Source organism: Astatotilapia calliptera, chromosome 12 (genome assembly GCF_964374335.1).
Source record: "Astatotilapia calliptera chromosome 12, fAstCal68.1, whole genome shotgun sequence".
Lineage (NCBI taxonomy): Eukaryota > Metazoa > Chordata > Actinopteri > Cichliformes > Cichlidae > Astatotilapia > Astatotilapia calliptera.
In genome coordinates this window covers 25245195-25263773 of record NC_137433.1, presented here as the reverse complement: position 1 = coordinate 25263773, position 18579 = coordinate 25245195, and the positions used below count along the sequence as shown (strand labels likewise).

Below are 18579 nucleotides of genomic sequence, written 5' to 3'. Positions count from 1 at the left end.
CTCCTTAGAAGCTTGTTATTTTATTGCTCCTCTATTTCCAAAATAGATTGGTTTAAATGCATGCAAGCCAGCGTGCAATCATCCCACCCAGTTTCTTGCACATTTTTTTTAAAATCTTCTAGTATGCAGAAGAAATCAGCATGGAAGAAACAAATTCAAGCATTGCTTTGCTCAGTTTCATTTTCTGAAAGAAAAGCTTCATTAGCTCCCTCTTCCTCACATGCATCTCCCCTTCCTCAGTCTCCATATTTCTCCATGCTTTCCTCTTTTTTAGTCAAACCCATACTGAGCCCTCTGCTCGCCTCTCCTCCCCTCTTCACCTGCCTATCTCTCCTCACACACTCCTCCCTCCTTCCTTTCGAGATAGCTCTATTAGGCGTGCCGCTCTGTCACTTCTCCCTGTTTCTCTCTCCACATCTGTCTTTGACGTGAGTCCATGTTCATCATTGGTTAAGAACCGCGTCAAAATGAGTTTGCCAGTGAATTATCTGTCTTTGGAAAAGATAGCCCGGTACCGGCACGCCTGCTCCACCGGGTCACCCTGTGCTACAAACAAGCCCATCGACATCAAACCTCGTGGCAGGAGAGGGTATGGCTCATCTTAGAAACTGAAACTATGTCGCAGAGGGTATGCCAGAGAAGGGACCTAATTTTTTTTCATCTGCATGTTTCGAGTTGTTGGATATTCAATGTATTCTGCTTTTTTTCTCTCTTTTACTTTTTCTTTGTCTTGTGTGTCGAAATTATGGAGTAAATAAGAACATAAGTGGTAAGAGAACTCAGAAGGGAAATTTAGTGAATCTCAAGGGTAGTTATGCGTCAGAGTAATTTCTCTTTATTGCTTTGTGTGTATATTGAGACTATGTTATATGCATGCGTTTTAATTTGTGTTTGTACTACTTCTATAAATGTACACAAAGTCTGTGTGTTCTCTGTTATCAGAGCATTAACTGATAAATAGTTTCACCTGGACAACACAGACCTGGAGCAGTGTTCACACCCAAGTGTTGTGTAAATGGTCGTTGCTTGGTGGCTGCTTGTGTTGTTTAGTTTAGTTCTGCTTTTTTTGTCTTGGCTCTGCTAAACCTTTAGTGCTGGACTGAATAGTGTGTGTGTGCATTTTTGAGTGTCATTGCATCTCCATGAGGAAAAATGTCTTCTTTTACAAAACATGGTTGCGAGCAAGGTAAATGAAAAATATGCAGGTCCAATCAAGTCATTATGGAAAGCTTCAAGTCCTTCTGCAGGACAGGTCCCTTCACTAACTAGACCTGAGCGTAAGCCAATCATCGGAGCACTCTGTCCATTAAGGCTCACACAGAACTGTTAAGACCTTGTTAGGTCAATTTTCCAACTGCATTTCTCTGACAAACATGTACCCCTGAAACTAAGTGTGCTCATCAGCCTGTGCGTGCGTGTCTGTGTGTGTGTGTGTGTGTGTGTGTGTCTGTGTGTGTGTGCCTCTGTAGCATTTAAATATGAAGCAACAGTAATGGCTGGTGGCGACTGTAAACATATAGATATGGATGGAGCCCTGTCAATACTGTGACCTGCCATCTGTGCTTCACTCCCTTAGTTAAGTGCTATTTATATCAGCGTTGGCTCGGGCACCATATACTGAACATCGTCCACGAGAGAGGCTCTTTAAAAAAAAAGAGAGGGCGAGAGAAGAAGAAATCAATAATGCTGTCAATTAATGAGGTTGCTTCATCCATGTTACTGGTTTCATAAGAGGAATATACACATTTCAACACTAGGTGGCAGTAGTGTTTCTCTGAGTTGCACTGAATTGCAGAGTCTGCTATGCAGTTGTTTTAAAGCCAGTAATTTAATGTGCTTATTAGAGAGTAGTTAAAGTATATACAGTATATTCTGAAAATGTACGTATACATGTTATAGTAATTGGTTATGCATGTGTTATACATAGCTTACTATAAACAATATATAACTAAACATAACAAGGCATAAAACAAGTGCTAATAGCAAATAAAATGTAAAAATCCCCCCAAGAGTACAGCAAGTAAGACCCTCACTTCACACATGTGTAAACCACCCACCCCCTCCTCAAACGATCACACCCAACTCTCTTCTTAAGCAGGATAATTTTGTTCTTGATCTTTGTGTCTTGCACCTCTGTGCCCCGGGGATAACGGCTTAGTATAGACTAAATACTCACTATGTATAAATGTGTGTTTGTGTGAATAGATGCGTTTGCTTGTGGGTTACATTTTTATTCACAAGATACAGTAGGGAGGGGAGCCGTATATTGGTTATGCTCAGAGGGATTTGGGACTCGTGCGGTTTTAACGTAGAAGAGAAGCTGCCAGTTTTCTGAGGAATGTCTTTTGTTGTTCTTTCTCTGACCACATGGAATGTGCAGACCGTGGTAATAGGATTAGTTTCACCACTTTGGCCATGTTATAAAGTACATCATTCTGCCATGCTACACTGAAAGCTTTAGATGTGCCTATTACAATTACTTTGAATCACATGACTGCATTTTTTAACTGTATAAAAAACTACCAACCCATCTAAGGCACTGCTTATAGAGGCAGAGGCACTGAGATATCCATCAGGGTGAAAGCTCTCAAAGTGTTCATTTTTGGTCTCCCATGAAATCTTAAGTGGATAGTATGTAAACCTAAACACAGGGCCTCAGCATGAGATTTAAGACAAGCAGGCTAGTGCTTTGTAACTGTGCACATATACGTTTTTAGTGGGGATTAATTTGTTACATGTATACATGTACGGTTAGTGGACCATGTCAATACTGTGACACTTTCACTTTCCTCAGGTCCTCATGGTTCTTCCTTCCTGTGCATTGGAAGCAGATCCTTTTATATAAACTCTGTCTTGTATTGAATTGTATATGTAAATCCTTTTTCTGATGCTTTTTATCTCTTGCTCTATTTCCACTTTTTCACAAAAGACGAGGATAACTCAACTGATGTCACTCGCACTGTGGGTGACAAAGAAAATCTTCTCGGCGCTTTCAAAATAAAAGTGCTCAAATAATGTTTATTGTTATATGGATTGTTTTTTTCCCTGTTTTTGCACTTGGTTGGAGATTTTTATTTCTTAGGGCACAATTGTTGTTTTTTTCCTTTGATCCCATATTTAAAGCATTTTTTAAGCAAATAAGCAAGCTGTGATTAAATATTTTTTAATCAGACTCTCAATAAATGCACCATACTTGCATCTGAATATTCCCTGTGTTGTCTGCTTGGAAGGTGCCTGGTAGAGCCAGTTGAGCTTCTTATATATGTATCTTGAGTGTGAGTGCTGAAATGAGATCACTTAATGTTAAAATATTTAAGATAATAGTGGAAAGAAATGTATTTTCCTGAATACAACAAGGCAGTCAGACTTTATCTTGTTGCCATTTTTAGAAGTTTAGAGGTGAATAAGTTCATTTTTATATATATATACCCAAATTTCCCCTTGTGGAACAGTTAAAGGATTATTCTATTCTATTCATATCTTAGCAGTTTATTCCCTCAGTGTTTACTCTCAATTTGAGTGATGAGTCTTCACAGAAGACACCTGTGTAGTGTGGTTGTACCTTTCTGTATCAGACTGTCTTGACCAGTGGCATTCATAGCTGCTGGTTTCAGGTTACTGTGATAGCAGAGTGATTGACACTTGAGACTATTGTTTGAATTGCCTGGGGATACAAGCCCCGCCCTTTAAAGAATTACTACTACCAAAACAACTCCTCCCACCCAGGACATAGCCCATAGCTGCTGCTCAGGGAAGAAGACCGAGTGGGGAGTCATGTAACTCTTTGACAGGGACACATATAAAAGACAGAGCAAGGGAGACAGAGGTAAGGGGCGGGAGGGGGGGAGGAACAGGAGGAGATCTTATTTCAATCAGTCGGGGAGGGGGGAAAGAGTGAAAAAGAGTAACAGAGCAAGTGCATGGCTGGATTAGGAAAGTGGAAGACCACATGCTGATCTGGCAAGAAAGATAAGAGCAATTGAGTGAGAGGGAGAGGGAGAGCAGGGTAACAAGCCGCCTACTTTCAAATGATCTGAGCTTGACGAGGAGCAGCAGCGTGGTATTGTGCTGGGACGGAGGTTTTGCTGTTGAACAGCTCGGCAGACCTAACCACTCTACCGGACTGTGGGAAGTGAGCTCTCTCTGGATCTCTTCAGACCAGAGAGGACTTTAGGAGCACAGCGGAGGCTGGCCAGTGGGCTCCAGGTGGCCCAGAGGGCGGGTGTGTGTTTGGTTCTATGTGCATGTGGACTGCGCATATGTTTTGTGTTTGAATGTGGAAAGAAGAGCGAGACCATGAGTATCATTCTTAAGCCACGGTCACGCTCCACCAGCTCATTGAAGAACACAGAGGGAATATGGTAAATAGACCAGAAACTTTTTCCCTTTTGGCTGCGTTTCCATGTTAATCCTGCTGCATGTGTTTGTGTGTTTTTTGTGGTTTGTGCGTGTAGGTGTGTGTATTGCTCTATTGTTCTCCATCTGCCTGTTTGTTTCTGTCGCAAATATTTTTTGCTCTTCCTTGCTGGCACAGTCAAAAATCCTTCCTTTCATTGTTTTTGTCAGTGATGCTTTACTGTGTGGTGTGTAGCATCATTCTTCTCCAATCAAAACTTCTCCCACATGCCAGTTATGTGTTTCAGGGACTGTTTTCTGTGGCTTCCTCTGAGATCATGAACCTTACTATTTGTTAGACTGCATCAGACTACTTCATTGACATGAGTCTGGCTCGAAGTGATCCCAGAGTCTTACCCTGAGTATGCTCGTCCCAACTCTCATCTATTCAGCCGAGGAGATTATTTAAAACACAAGACAGCAAAGGCATCATTCATCGAGGAGCGTGTCATGTTGCACCATGCGCTCTCGTGTATGCACATGGCTCCCATTAAATTCAGGATGCAGAATGCAGTGCCAGAAGCGCAACTTGTCCTGGCGTCCCCGGCTTGTCTCCTTCCCCCTCCTGCCTGAGCTTGTCCTTGCCTGTTAGCATTCATGTCTGTATAAGAAACTGCCCTGTGGCTTGAGCTTTGGCAGTTAAAATTCACTTTTTTCACATGGATAATGGATCAGAACAACCTTAGGCAAGTGTATAATGTGCTGAAGTGTCAGAGGTGATGGCAGTGCTTGTGTGGCCTAGCAGCACGTGTTTTAAACCTGACTGACCTTGCGTCAGTCTTCTCACACTGGTATATTTTAAACAGCTCTACAACCTCCCCAACAGAAAAACAAGGCTCAAATGAAGTGAAGACATGCAGCAGTAATTAGGTCTTCCACTGCACTAGTTTCTCCAAATAGTCCTCTTAACAGTCATTACTGTACCTGATACGGTTTGAGAGGGTGTAAAACTCACAGTGTGGCCGTGCATAAAACTGACACTGGTGCTAGTGGTGACTGCAGCATGTAGCTTTCTCTCAATAAAGCCGAGAATCTGGCAGTGCTAGGTTTGTATGAGCCATCTTTTTGAACAACTACCAAAAGCAGCACTCAGCTGGACGAAGCATGCCGCCTCCTCAGTCTGTCCTGCCCTCCTCTCTTCTGTTATTTACTGTTATATGAAGGGTTCTTTCACTAATTCACAGCACTGCTTCTCTTTCATGGTTCTTATTGCTACACTTAGAAGGCAAACATAGATTTGTGACTAATAATGGCGCTTTAAATATCTGAATCGTTAGCGTTATTTCAAGTTATGGGTGACTGTAGGCTTTTTTGTAGCTATATGGTTATGGCGACAGAGCGTGTGTCTGTATGCTCAATTGAATGCTCATGTGATTGCGTGTTTGAGTCTGTATAACACTGTTCTGCGGCCTGGATGTGCGATCTGTCCCCTGACCTGAACAAACTCAAACAGACCCCTCTCCACCCAACCTTGCAAATGTAGGCTTGTGTACATGGACTTTTGGTATCCATCAGAGTGTTAGCTCAGTAAACATGGCTTGAGTTTTGGAGGTGATGGATAAGGAAATGGGAAGGATCGGATGTTTGTGATATCTGGTTAACTTCATACCTGAAGAAGCGCTTTTTCCCCTTTTCCACCCACTTTGTAATCATCAGTAATATCTGGTGTGATCAGATAAAGAATGAAAGAGCAGGAAATGTGTGATTTTAAACTTGAGCGTTTGCATCTGGCTTTTGTCAGTCCCCGTTGAGCATTTCAGGCAGGCAGTAAATGCCAAAGGTTACGTGTCTGGCCTGTCATAGGGCCTGAAAATGTGCAAGTTATCAAACATTTTTCCCAGGTTTGACCTTTAGCAAGCCAGTCCTAAGATGATGCATTAGACTGAAAATAGGTCTATATTTAAGTGGAGCTCAATGTATGTAGGAGCAGAGCTGTGTTGCTTTGCTTTGAAATATGTGAACCGAGATGACGCAGCATTGCCATGGTGACCTCCGTCTTTGTCAGTCTTTCATGATTGACTGACTTTTCTGAATGGTGCAGAGAGTGTGCGCTAAGGTAGTGTCACAGCTTACAGTGAAGGATTGGCATTATTGTATTTGACAGGGCAAGAAAAACCAGATGGAAGAAGTGGGAAAACAAGAGACTGCAAGAAGCTGGGAATTAAATTCAAACAAACATAAAGCTTTACTGAAAACAAGGACATTACAATTTGCTTTCTTCTATGTTAGAGTTACACTTAAATAAACTCCTATATAAAATGTTACCATCACTAAAATTCACTAGTCAGTGACACAGTGAATTTCAGTGATGATTTTAAACGCCAAAGACAGATTTTTGATGCATTTGCCAACGGATGAGTGCTAATTTCATGTAATGTGTGTGCATTTGCAAAGCTGCTTGTGCCAATGAATGTGTGACGATGAAGGGCTGTGCATGAGTACGGGGCAGATAGATGACGAGTGTCTTGGTTATCAGCGAGTAGTCTGCCACTTATCAGCCTGACCTAATGCATTTAGGGTATTGGCCTCCTCATAGTCTGTTTTTTCAGTTACTCATGTTGTTGTTGTTGTTGTTGTTGTTGTTAATTTAATCTGGAAGCAGCCTTTTCTGTCATTTTTAATAAAATATGACAGGGAAAGTGCTGAGCATTACCATGGTACAGTATTTTGGCCAGGTCTCTTAGTATAAAAGCGGAACAGCAGACATGAGGGAGCCATTCTCCCATTATTAGGTTCACCATTGTGCTTATAAGCCTGTGCAGAGAAGAAGGTTGAGCCCCAGATGCTCGCACAGCTAAATTTCTTTCCTTTAGAGTCAGAGTCGTTTCACTGAATTTCCTTTTTCTAGACTCATCACAACTTAATCTTAGAGGTATCATAACACCGTGACACAATAAATGAGTGCTCACCGGTCAGAAATGTGCTACTGTGAGGAGTATGTTCTTTAAAAATGTTAGCGAGTTGCTACAGCAACAGTAGCTAGTTATAAGCTAACATTATACCAGCTAACATTAGGTTCAAGTGTCCAAAAAAATCACACTTTCCTTCTGATAAAGAATTTAATTATATTCTCACATCATGTTTCTTTGCTAATTACCCAAGACTGAAAACTTCTATGTTCATATGTTGATTTTTATGCTTGAACACTTTGACGGTGTCATCTTTGCCTCAAGATGGGACTTCACTAATAAGCGGGTGACGTGTCTGTGGTTACGTCCAACTTTTGTAGACAGTTTTTAAATATTATTTTATGATAGTTAGTTTCAGTTTACTAAAACATACAATATCAGTACTAGAGCTGGGCGATATGAGATTTTTTCATATCACGATATGTTTTTTTCATTTCAGGCGATAACGATATCTATCACGATATAAGCCAAATAACTATATTTGTAAGATTTAAATGTGCTGTTGCTCACAAGTAAAATGTGAAATAATCAGCAGCTTGTTTTTATTTAAATATTTATTTCCCATAATAAGTTCAACAGGGTAGATGTACTTAAGGAACATGAGACTTTTTCAGATAAATAAAGGCAAATATTGCAAACTACACAAAAGGCAGCCGCTAAAGCGTTTAAGTTTCAAAACAGAACAAACGAAACAGACTAAATTGTCAATTCCACTTAGAAACAAAATATTAATTCTAAAAATAAATCTTAGTTTGTTTTACAGAAGAACAGACAAAACTGACTAACTTTTGTCAATATCAAATAAACTGAGAACTAAAAGGAAATTCTCAATCTCTCCTTGTTGTATAGCTTAGCTTTTCAAACAGTTTTAACAGTTACTTTAGTCTGACAAAAGCCGAATGACGAATTAGCGCTTCCAGTCAGAGACTGAGGCTACGTCCACACGTACACGGCTATTTTTGAAAATGGAGATTTTCCGTTTCCGTTTTAAAAAATAATCCCGTCCACACATAAAGGCAGAAATGAAGGAAAACGCTGCTATGAACATGCCAAAGCAGCAGGTGGCGCTAGATTCCTAACCGTGCAGAAATGTTGGCCAATCAGAAGTCTAGAAGCCTCGGTGGGAAAAAGTAAACAAAGCTGGGGCATAGAAGCAGAACCGAGTCGTATGTGTGGAGGGACAGTAACTGTGTGTATATGTAAGCATTTAAACACTGCAGAGAGTAGAATTAACAGTATTGTAGAAATTCATTTCACCGAAACAATAACGTGGCGCACAGTGTGACGCATGCACCAGTTCATTGTATTTCCAGACTTGCTTTCGGCACAATTTACAGTGCACGCTACTCTGTTTTTTGTCAGACTTGAAATAGCCGAAATACCTTCACACTACGGAACTTCTATGGCTCTTCCGTTCGACAATCTCTCCGGCGTTGGAACCATCATCTGTTTTCTCTTCGGTCACGCTCGGTTGATTTTTCTAGTCGGCACACTCATTTCCTCCATTACGCGCTGGCTCCATTACCCGCTGGCTGCTTCTCAAACAAACCCACGTGCGGCTTGGCACTTGTGCTGTACGTAACAAGTCACGCGACGTGACGCTGCGGCTGTGATTGGTTCGGCTCTGCGCTACTTAATTTAGATTGGCTGACCTTTTTTTTTTTTTTTTTTTTTTAAGAGGACGAGAGCGGCGAGGTCTATCGCGATAGCTTAATTTCTCTATCGAGTAAAAGTTATATCGCGATACATATCGTTATCGTTCTATCGCCCAGCTCTAACAGTACCAAAACAGCTCTTTTTGTACTTCAGAATGAAGAATTTAGACATAATTTTAAAACCTCAAAAAAATTGTTGCTTTTATTTTAAGTATGCAAAATAGTCAAGTCACTCTGTACTGTACTGTACTGTACTGTACTGTATTTGCATTACATCCAGTGTTACCTTTAACAACTATTCAAAAAGTTTGCATTCATAGAAACTAAAATCAAGCCAGGTGCACATGTACTACCCAACAACATGGTCGTTTCCGAGACAGGTTCTAAACTATCATAATTTTAGTTTCAGACATATGAAAAAAAAAGAAAAGAAAAGTTTCAGACATATGCTACTTTTTTTTATCAGAGCACATTGTGTTTAGCCTGTGTGCTTTTCAGTGGTGAAAAATCACAAAATAAATCACGTACATTTAGGACTGATGATACCATCAAGCAGAGGTGTTGGCTCTGCAGTATCTCCAGCAAACAAACATAGCTTTTCTGTTATTCAACATATGCCTGCAACAAATGTGTCATCCGTGCCCACTCTTCCATCTGTGGATGTTACAGTACTGTGGGTTTTTTTTCTTCTTATCTTAAGTCATGGGTGGTTGTTTTGCATTTAGAGCAGGGCCAGGTTTACCACACACTTCAGGATCATGTACCTCACGCCTACAAACATGCACGGGATCACAATCCTCTTAAATACATACAATGTTGAATGCTTATACATGCGCAGTTCTTTCCTTGTCCAACTCTGCTGCCTGCTCCCCTCTGTGCCCTCGGCTTTCTAAAATAAATCCAGTGTCATCTTTCCTCTGTCTGCTTCAACGCGTCTCTGTTCTGATTCGCACAACTGCACACTTTCCACATTTAAATATGCATCAATTTGATTATTTATATATATATTTTAAAAATGATCCCTTTCACTTTTTTTCAGTTTATGAGATCTTTTTAGACACTGTGCATAAACTCAAAGGAAAACATTGTGTCTCCATTACGTATTGTGTCTGGTACTGGTGCAGATTTTCTTGTCCACCAACTCTGAATGACTGTTGGAAAAACAGAGCCTCACTATCTGCAACTCGGCTTATTATTTGTCAAAGACACTTGTGCACTGACCTCTTTCTCCAGTGCATCTCCCCGTAGCTCTGTCACGTCATCTCCCGTGGTGTTTGTAATTGCTCAAGTGACCCAGGGCTAAAAATGAATGAGTCAGTGATCTATGCCATTTAGAGTGTGTGCTGGAGACGGACGGACAGAATGGGAGAACTGACGGAGACAAAAATGATGTAGAGCCAGACACAAAAAGAGAGGCGATAAAAGAGCTGTGCAGTGTCCTTAGGCATGTATGTGACCCAGCCACGTCCTGCAGTAGAAAGTCACAGCAGCCACTATTCATCTATCTCAGTGCGCTTAAAGTTTCTTATTTTTAAATGGACCACTGCTTTGCTACAGTAAATTTGAAAGGTTTTTGGCAACAGTCCACCCTCCCTTTTTCCCCCCATGCAACCCAAACTCAAACATGAAACTCCACTCCTGTGAGAAACTTTGCTCCAAATATTCATGTATGCTCTTGTAGCTGCGCACTGTGGATGCCACGCACTCTATAAGGTACTTTTATGTTAGCATGTGTGTCCTCTTCTCTTTTTTTTTCAGTGAATCATCTTCTCACACAGGCCTGATTTTGAGCTTTACGTGTAATAGAGAGACATATATTTATATAAATTAATAGGTTGGAAAAGTGCATTTAATGAAGTTTTTGTTATAAACTTGTGTATAACTATAGCTATTTGGCATTTTAACCCAAATTGACAAACCTATTCCAAGGAAGCTTTCTGACCATGTGCAAAAAAGGAAAGGCCAGTGTAAAACTAGCCTGGACTCTTATTATCTATTCGTCTGTCCCTTATTTTGTCCAAGACAAAATAGTGAGGCAACCTTAAACCTTTCAATGTGGAATAAGACAAGTGTTATCCTTATGATGTTCAGCAGATGGGATGTCTGGAACTCTATTAAAGAGCTTTCTGTCATCAATCTAGTGCTTGCAGATCAAATGTTTATTTCCTTGCCTATTATATATATCTCAGTTCTGGATCACTCCTTTTTGGGTAAACAGAGGATTTCCATTCTCTTAAGCCCTGAGGTAACACAGGGGTTTTCCCCCCTGTTTTTTTTTAACAGTAATTCTCATGTATTTACTCATGTGTTGTTGTTGATTGTCACAACATAGTCATAGGGGTGTTGACGTTATTCTGTTCTTCTGTTTTCTGCTTGCTGAACGCAGGAAAAAAGCTATATATTCCCACTATGATGTCATTGCCCGTTCAATACCCCACTAATTCAAGCACATAGATCCATTGTGTCATTCCTGAAGAGGGTGTGTCAGTGGAATGACACTGTACACATACCCTCGCATGCTGGGAGAGGGGTTACGTGTCTCTGGTTTTAGGCGCAAATGGGAGTAGACGGTGATGTCAAAGTAGGTGCGATAATGAATCGGTCGTTACGCATATGCTGAGTATTCTCTTTCAACACTTTCACGGTGTCATCTTTGTCCTGTTTGCACACATGAGCCGCACACCCATTAACACTTCACTACAGAGCAGCTGGAGAACGGACCGACTTGTGCAAGGAATGCCAACTTATCAGTCACTTGTGTGAGTATGTGTTTTCACACCTGCAGTGAGGAAAACAGATCGATTACCTGACGTGATAAAAAAAGTGTGTGGAAAAGGGGGTTGTGTGTGTGAGTGAAGATAAAACTGGTTTAGAGTGACACACTTCTAGAAGAGAAGTACTTTGGGAAGGAGATGGGGTGATATGCAAGGCAAGAGCTGCTATAAGAGTTTGAGTAGGCATGTGTTTGTGTGTGTGAGAGAGAAAGATGGATATAGTCATGTACCATGACTGCAAACTACTTTGCAAGGTGACAAGGGCAATACCGTTGCCTTTTCTTGCATAAGGCAGATAGCCAAGCTATCAAATTCCACAATCAAAGCTTGCACTTGTTTATCTTTCTGCCACTCCATGAGATTACAGCGGTGACATTTAACCATTTAATTACTGTAGAAAATATGCCCAGCATGTCCTGTGTATTACCTTGGGTATCTGACCATTTAGATGCGCAGATTACAAAGTAACTGCACTACAAACGTAATCTGCTTTATTGTATTCCTATTTCTATACCATGTATGAAATTCATACATTGGGCATCAAATGGATATCAGTGACACTTGGATTATAACATGTAACAGAGAGAGTGAGTGGGAGAGAGAGACAGCCCATCCATAATGAATGGTCCTAGGAGTGTAAGGCTGATACTTGGACTGTGTCAGCGATATTGCTCTGGGGGAGGAAAATTCAGCATAATGACTTGTTCTTCCTCACAAAGTCCCTCGTGTTCACAAACAAAAACCCAGATTTTGTCATTATAAAGTCATTAGATGTAGCTCTTGGGTCAGTGAGTTGTCTTTTGCTTAGCCCCCTTTTTTTTGTAACCATCAACCCGGCGGCGGGCCTATTTTATAAGCAGTCTTCAAACGACTGTAACACCTTTACCATTTATGCAAGAGACAAAATGCAAACGGTTTCGGAAAGAAGAGAAAACGAGCTTTGTGAAGATATTTGGTGTATCACGGTAGCCCAAAGCACTCACAAGGCACTGCTGTCTAAACACAGTAAAAAAATCAGCGCTTCCTAGATTTTACTATGTGTTTCAGGTTACCGTAACTCCTCAACCAATTTGGGCTAGAGAGAACATTAAAATGGTTCCTGAAAGATGAGAATTATGACTCTATGATACTTATGAAGGGTTAAGTTGGGAAATAAACTGCAGAAATCGTACAAGATCAATAATTTGTCGTTTTGTAGTGAGAAGGAATGTTTCAGTAATGTTTTAGGGACATGCTTTCTATACTATGCAAGCATGTATTTGTGCACGCTCGAAGTGCTCGCTCTGTTCTTGGCTTCCTGTGCTCTTCCACATGGAAGATGATCGAGTACTGGACACCACTGACAGGTTAAATCTGTGTTAGTTTTATTTCAGAGGATGCTGATAATCAAGAAGATAACAATTATAATGATAGAGATGTCATTCTTATGTGCATTGAGCAGCTTCCTGAGGGGAATCCCCCCTGACCTTTGCATTTACACCAGACAAGATTATGGGACTGCTTAGTAGCTGTAGCAATAAGGCAGATATCCCTGATGATTAGCGTTAGTCATCACCTGGGTGAACAATCACCTAGGAGACTAAGAAGCTCACCATGACGTCCCAGCCGGAAATGGTGTCACTGGTTAAGAAATACCTCTCAGCTATGAGTCAGTGGCGTTATTGGAGCAGGGGTATTCCCAGTGGCTCTCTGTGCAGTCTTTAAACAAAGGTTAATGTCTGTAGTTGTATGTTTGATGGCTCTGTATCGTGCAACATTTGTCGTTTACTGTTAATGATGTGCTAATTAGCCTGCCACCAATCATAATCAGCTACATAATAAATGGATGGCTCATTATAATTGTAATAGATGAAACTCGTGAGTAATTTAATATCAGCCAACAGTCCACAAGTAGCGTGGACCCGTGGGGCTGACATACCTATGGAGTAGACGTGCGTTATGCTTTTTCAAAGCTCATCACCTTGGGTAATGGGGGGAGCGTGTTATCCCTAGAGCTGCTGAAGTCAAATGCAACAGCACGTAAGGGAGAAAAACTGAGGGATTGTGTGACTGTGTGTTGAGCTATTTCTTTAAGAGCACATTTTGTGTTGGTGGACAGGGCACATGTAAGAATATAAGATGAATAACAGCATTATGTAAGAATATGCTAATTAGCCATATGCTCATTTTGCTCATGCTAGTTAGCCAAGTGGAGCTAGTAATGACTTGTTAAGGCAAGCTAGTCTCTACAAAGCTAATGTGTAAGGCTCATTCAGATAAAGAGAACAAAAAATGCGTCAGAATTACGCAGTTTATTTTATGTTGATGATCCAATCTTAAATTAATTAAGTGACTGTGATTGGGGTGATAAGATACTTTTATCTCTCCCTTAAACTCGTTGTGAATCATAGACTATAGAAAACAACATGGACATTTTTTGTCTGTCACCAGCTTAGATTTTAAAGTGTGATGTGGATCTGATTGTGAAGAGAACATGTGAGTAACAAAGTAGGCCAGCTCTAATAGGTATGTTGGATTACTACCCTCATGGGCACTAGCAGGTACCATAATATACAAAATGATTATCTTATTCCATTTAATAAGTTTTTACCGTGGTAATTATCCAAGGGGAACATACATTTGTTTTCACATTGACCTTTCTACAGCTGGATTTCTTTTTTTGAGCCACATTATTTGCTTCCCGCTGGCAAATAAACAGAATGCAGGTTGTATGCTTTGCTTTTCAGACCTGGAAGCTAAGCCCTACAAAGACATTTTTAAAAAGAAAAATAAGTCCAGCATGTTATGCACATTAGATTGGGCAGATTAAGAAAAAACTGCACATCAAAATTCTTCTGTTTTATTTTATTCCTATGCCATGTATGCAATTCCTACACTGGACATCACGTGGATATCAGTGACACTTGGATTATAACATATAACAGAGAGAGTGAGTGGGAAAGAGACAGCCCATGCATAATGAATGGTCCCAGGAGTGTAAGGCTGATACTTGGGCTGTGTCAGCGATATTACTCTGGGGGAGAAAAACTCAGCGTAATGGCTTAGTCTTGCTCACAAAGTCCCCCAACCAGAAATCAAAAAAAATTATTATAAAGGCCTTCTTTTCTGTACGGTCTATGCTAATAATTAAAACCATGTCTGGTATGAACCTAACTATGGATTTGGAGATTTACCAAACCAACCAGTGGACATGAGAGCCTGGTGCTGCAATGAAAAGTCATCAGCATCGCTAACATGTGACTAATGTGTACATAAATCCTGTGTTTTCCGGAAGCATAGATAATTGGGTTTTATTCTGGAAATTTCCCTTCCTTTTTTTCACCATTGAACTTCAGAAATTTTGCTTGAATCTGTCAGTGGTAGAAATCTCACTTTGCAAGATCAAATAACTTTTTTCACATACTGATTCTGATATTTGTTCTTTTCTCTTTATCTAATTACAGTTTCGATGTGGACAATGGCACATCATCAGGTCGAAGCCCCCTGGACCCAATGGCCAGCCCGGGCTCAGGCCTCATCCTGCAGGCCAATTTTGTCCACAGTCAACGGAGAGAGTCATTCCTCTACCGCTCTGACAGCGACTATGACCTCTCACCCAAGTCCATGTCGCGAAACTCCTCCATTGCCAGTGACATGTGAGTAAATGGTATCTTCTGCTTCCATCCCAACTTTCATAAAATTAACAATAATCCTGTTGAATCCTGATAAATGTCTTCTTCTTCAGCTTGAACTTGAGACCGGTAGAGTTTGGGATTAGTGAGATAACTTTAGTTTTAAATCTGGGTTTGCAAAGTTATGCTGGTTTACTTCTAAAAGAGTTATATAAAGATGATAATTCAATCATAACTGGCATCAGAGCACATTAGGTTGGGTATAACAGATCACAGAAAACCATGACCAGCTGACCAACCCATTCTCTAAAAAAATAGCAGCACAATTTTTAGAAGATCCTGTGTTGCTCAATGCAGGGATAGTGTGAGTGTCTCCAGTTTTGAGAGGAATTTGGATTCTCGGTCATGGTTCCAGCTGAAGGAATAAGGATAAACATGTCCTGCACACCTTTTGAATGCATATAAGAAACACTTTTTATAGCGTACACAGATGTAGTTGCAGAAATATCTTCCTTTGCTTTAATGACAGGACAGAGTGTGCAGTCTTTCCTTTCTGGCTTTGCTTGCAGTATCTGTATTGCTTTGAGCCTTGATTATGTTCTTTTAATTCGTCGTACTATTCCTAGATTAAAGTTTATTCTTCATATGAAAAAATGTGCAGCTGTCCGTGTCTGCGATTATTCATCTGGCGACAGCACCAAGCTTTTTACGTGAACTTGCACACAGCTAAGCCCAAAAAATGTGGATTGACTTACTGTGTTTATAAGCAGTGTCAGGGTCACTGTGACTGCTTAGCATTGTTGTGGCTGTTAGGCTTAGTGGAGCCATGTAACAGAAAGATGTCCCAGGTATTTTCAACTCGCCCTGTAATACAGTCCCCAGGTCTCAAAGCTTCCATCCTTTGGGCCTTATGGAACGTGTGCATGGCCTGCAGATGATTCTGGTGTCATATCTATTCTTGGCCACATTCAGCAGCACAGAAAGGGCACGGTGTAACAAACCATTCACAAGCATCCGTCTATAGGTTTGTTTTCTCAGAGTTACTGGTTTGTGTCTCCTAAAGATAATGGGAAGGATTTGTGCTCTGAAATGTTCACTTTTATGTCTTTGTTTTATCATTTATCTTTTATAATCGTGATTTTACATTATCTTACAGCTGTAGCAAAGAACTCAGACTTCCCAGTAACACACAAATCAGCTGGTATCTCCAGGGTCAGAGTATATATATTGATAGCTCTTTCGTGTTTCCCACACAATGGTGCCTATCCAGTTACATGTACTGTACACTTTGTGCTACAGGAAATAAAAATATTGACAAAAAGAGCACTTGGATCTGCCCGAAGGAAAGACAAATAGACAAAAGGATGAATAATAAGGAGTTGCAGTAACCTTAGACCTTGTTCTTGCTGCTGCTTTTTGCTCTGTGGTATTACACTAGTTACCATGTTTTAAAAAAACCTGCATGTTTCTCTCTTTTACATCTTACAGGATGAAATTTGGAAGTACAATAAGAAAGCTTTATGAAATACTTAATAGCATAGCTTTATAAACATAAATCCAGGTCAAGTCAATGGAAGGAAATTGTTTTCAGCGACCTCTAAAGTTCAGAACTCTCCAGAAATTATAGGAAAACTCAAAATTCCATCCATCCATTATCTTCCGCTTATCCTCATTACAGTCACAGGGGCTGGAGCCTATCCCAGCTTCTCTCGAAATAGAGGTAGGACAGGATGTATCCCCCCCCCCCCGTCGCGCCCCTGCCTGTTACATTTAAAAAACAGAAGTCGACCCAAAGTGCTTTTATTTAGTGGAATTTGCAAATTGATGACATTTGCTTTATAAATCGAAATAGACTGCTTTCCCATAAGCTGCCTTTTTAGGTTAAAACTACTGGTATCAGTATTGGTAGTGCCATTACTGGCCTTGTATTTGCTGTCAGATCGATACCAAAATTTGCAGTATTTACTGCACTGGTGCTGCCAGGTGTTCGCAGAGCAGAGCCGTGGGGTTGTTCAGCAGTGCAGTAAAGCAAAGAGGCTCTGTGACACTAATCATCACCTGAAGCTGTTTATGGTGTTCACATAACTTGGAGGTCAGCAGGTACTGACTCAAAGTTTACTGATTAAATTTATTTTACCTTGGTTGACTGAGAAAGGCTTTTCTCTCCCTTAACAGTGTTCACTGAGGTGTCCTTAAGCAAGGCTCATAAACCCCAGCTCCAGGAGCAGCGTGTCTAGCGACAATAAAAAAAAATGGGGGCAATCAGTGAAGACAAGACAGAAATGTGCTTAGCTAACTTTTACCTGGGTAAATAAAAGTCAGTAAAAACATGAAAGAAGAACTTAATGATCCCTATAGGTGTAGATAGGGGCAAAGAAATGGAAAGAAGAGGTGCAAAAACAGCTTCCATGTTTTACATTATCCAGTACCATGAGAATAGGTTTGGTAGTTACTGCAAATGTCATTGAGCTACCTTACGTGTACAGTTACACAACAATAAAGCCCCTCAGTTCTCTCACTGAAGCCTAATACTGCCTTTAAACTATTGAACATTGTGAAGTATATGGCCTCCTCTGATTTGTGAACATAGGGACAAAGGCATGGAAATGAATCACCCTTCTGCTGCTGAATCATTATCATTATACTGTGAGTCTGCGTCTAACATAAAACTCTCTCTGTTTCTTCCAGTCATGGTGATGACATGATTGTAACACCCTTTGCACAGGTGAGCGGTTGCACCAGTTTTGATGTCTTGACGCCTTACATACTGCCATAATGTGACGTTCAATTCTGTCATGTCCCCCTCAGGTTCTTGCAAGCTTGAGAACTGTACGAAACAACTTTGGTGCATTAACTAACCTACAACAAGACAGAACATCCAATAAGTAAGTTTGGAAGGCTGTAAAGCTTTACTGAAACAAAACCTTGCTGTAGTGAGAGGACTCTAATAATCAGTGTGACCAGCTTATGATATCTGATCACAGTCACCTTATGGCTGAGTTGTTCTACTCTGCATGTGGCAGTAATTTGTCATTCACATCCAGTGGCGGTCCTAGCCTGTTTGGCGCCCTGGGCGAACTCTCCCTCTGGCGCCCCCCCCCCCCCCCACACACACACACACACACACACACATAAAACATATTAAGGATTGTACATTAACAAAAAACTGTTGTCGGAACCATACTGAATTTCACCAGAGAAACACACACACACATATGAAAAGAGAGAGAGTATG

The 18579-nt window shown here is 40.7% G+C and overlaps 1 protein-coding gene across 6 annotated transcripts in view; it reads left to right on the top strand.

Annotated features, from left to right (window-relative positions):
• Positions 1-18579, top strand: part of pde4d (phosphodiesterase 4D, cAMP-specific) — a 209955-nt gene that overhangs the window by 169688 nt on the left and 21688 nt on the right. For 5 of the 6 annotated variants that reach the window (XM_026186601.2, XM_080308786.1, XM_026186600.2 and 2 more), the window contains 3 exons: positions 15177-15368; positions 18033-18069; positions 18153-18229. In XM_026186601.2, the coding sequence (XP_026042386.2) occupies positions 15177-15368; positions 18033-18069; positions 18153-18229 (306 nt within the window). Of the gene's footprint in view, positions 1-3867; positions 4362-15176; positions 15369-18032; positions 18070-18152; positions 18230-18579 lie in introns of those variants that run through there. The other variant, XM_026186604.2, reaches the window with a different exon arrangement.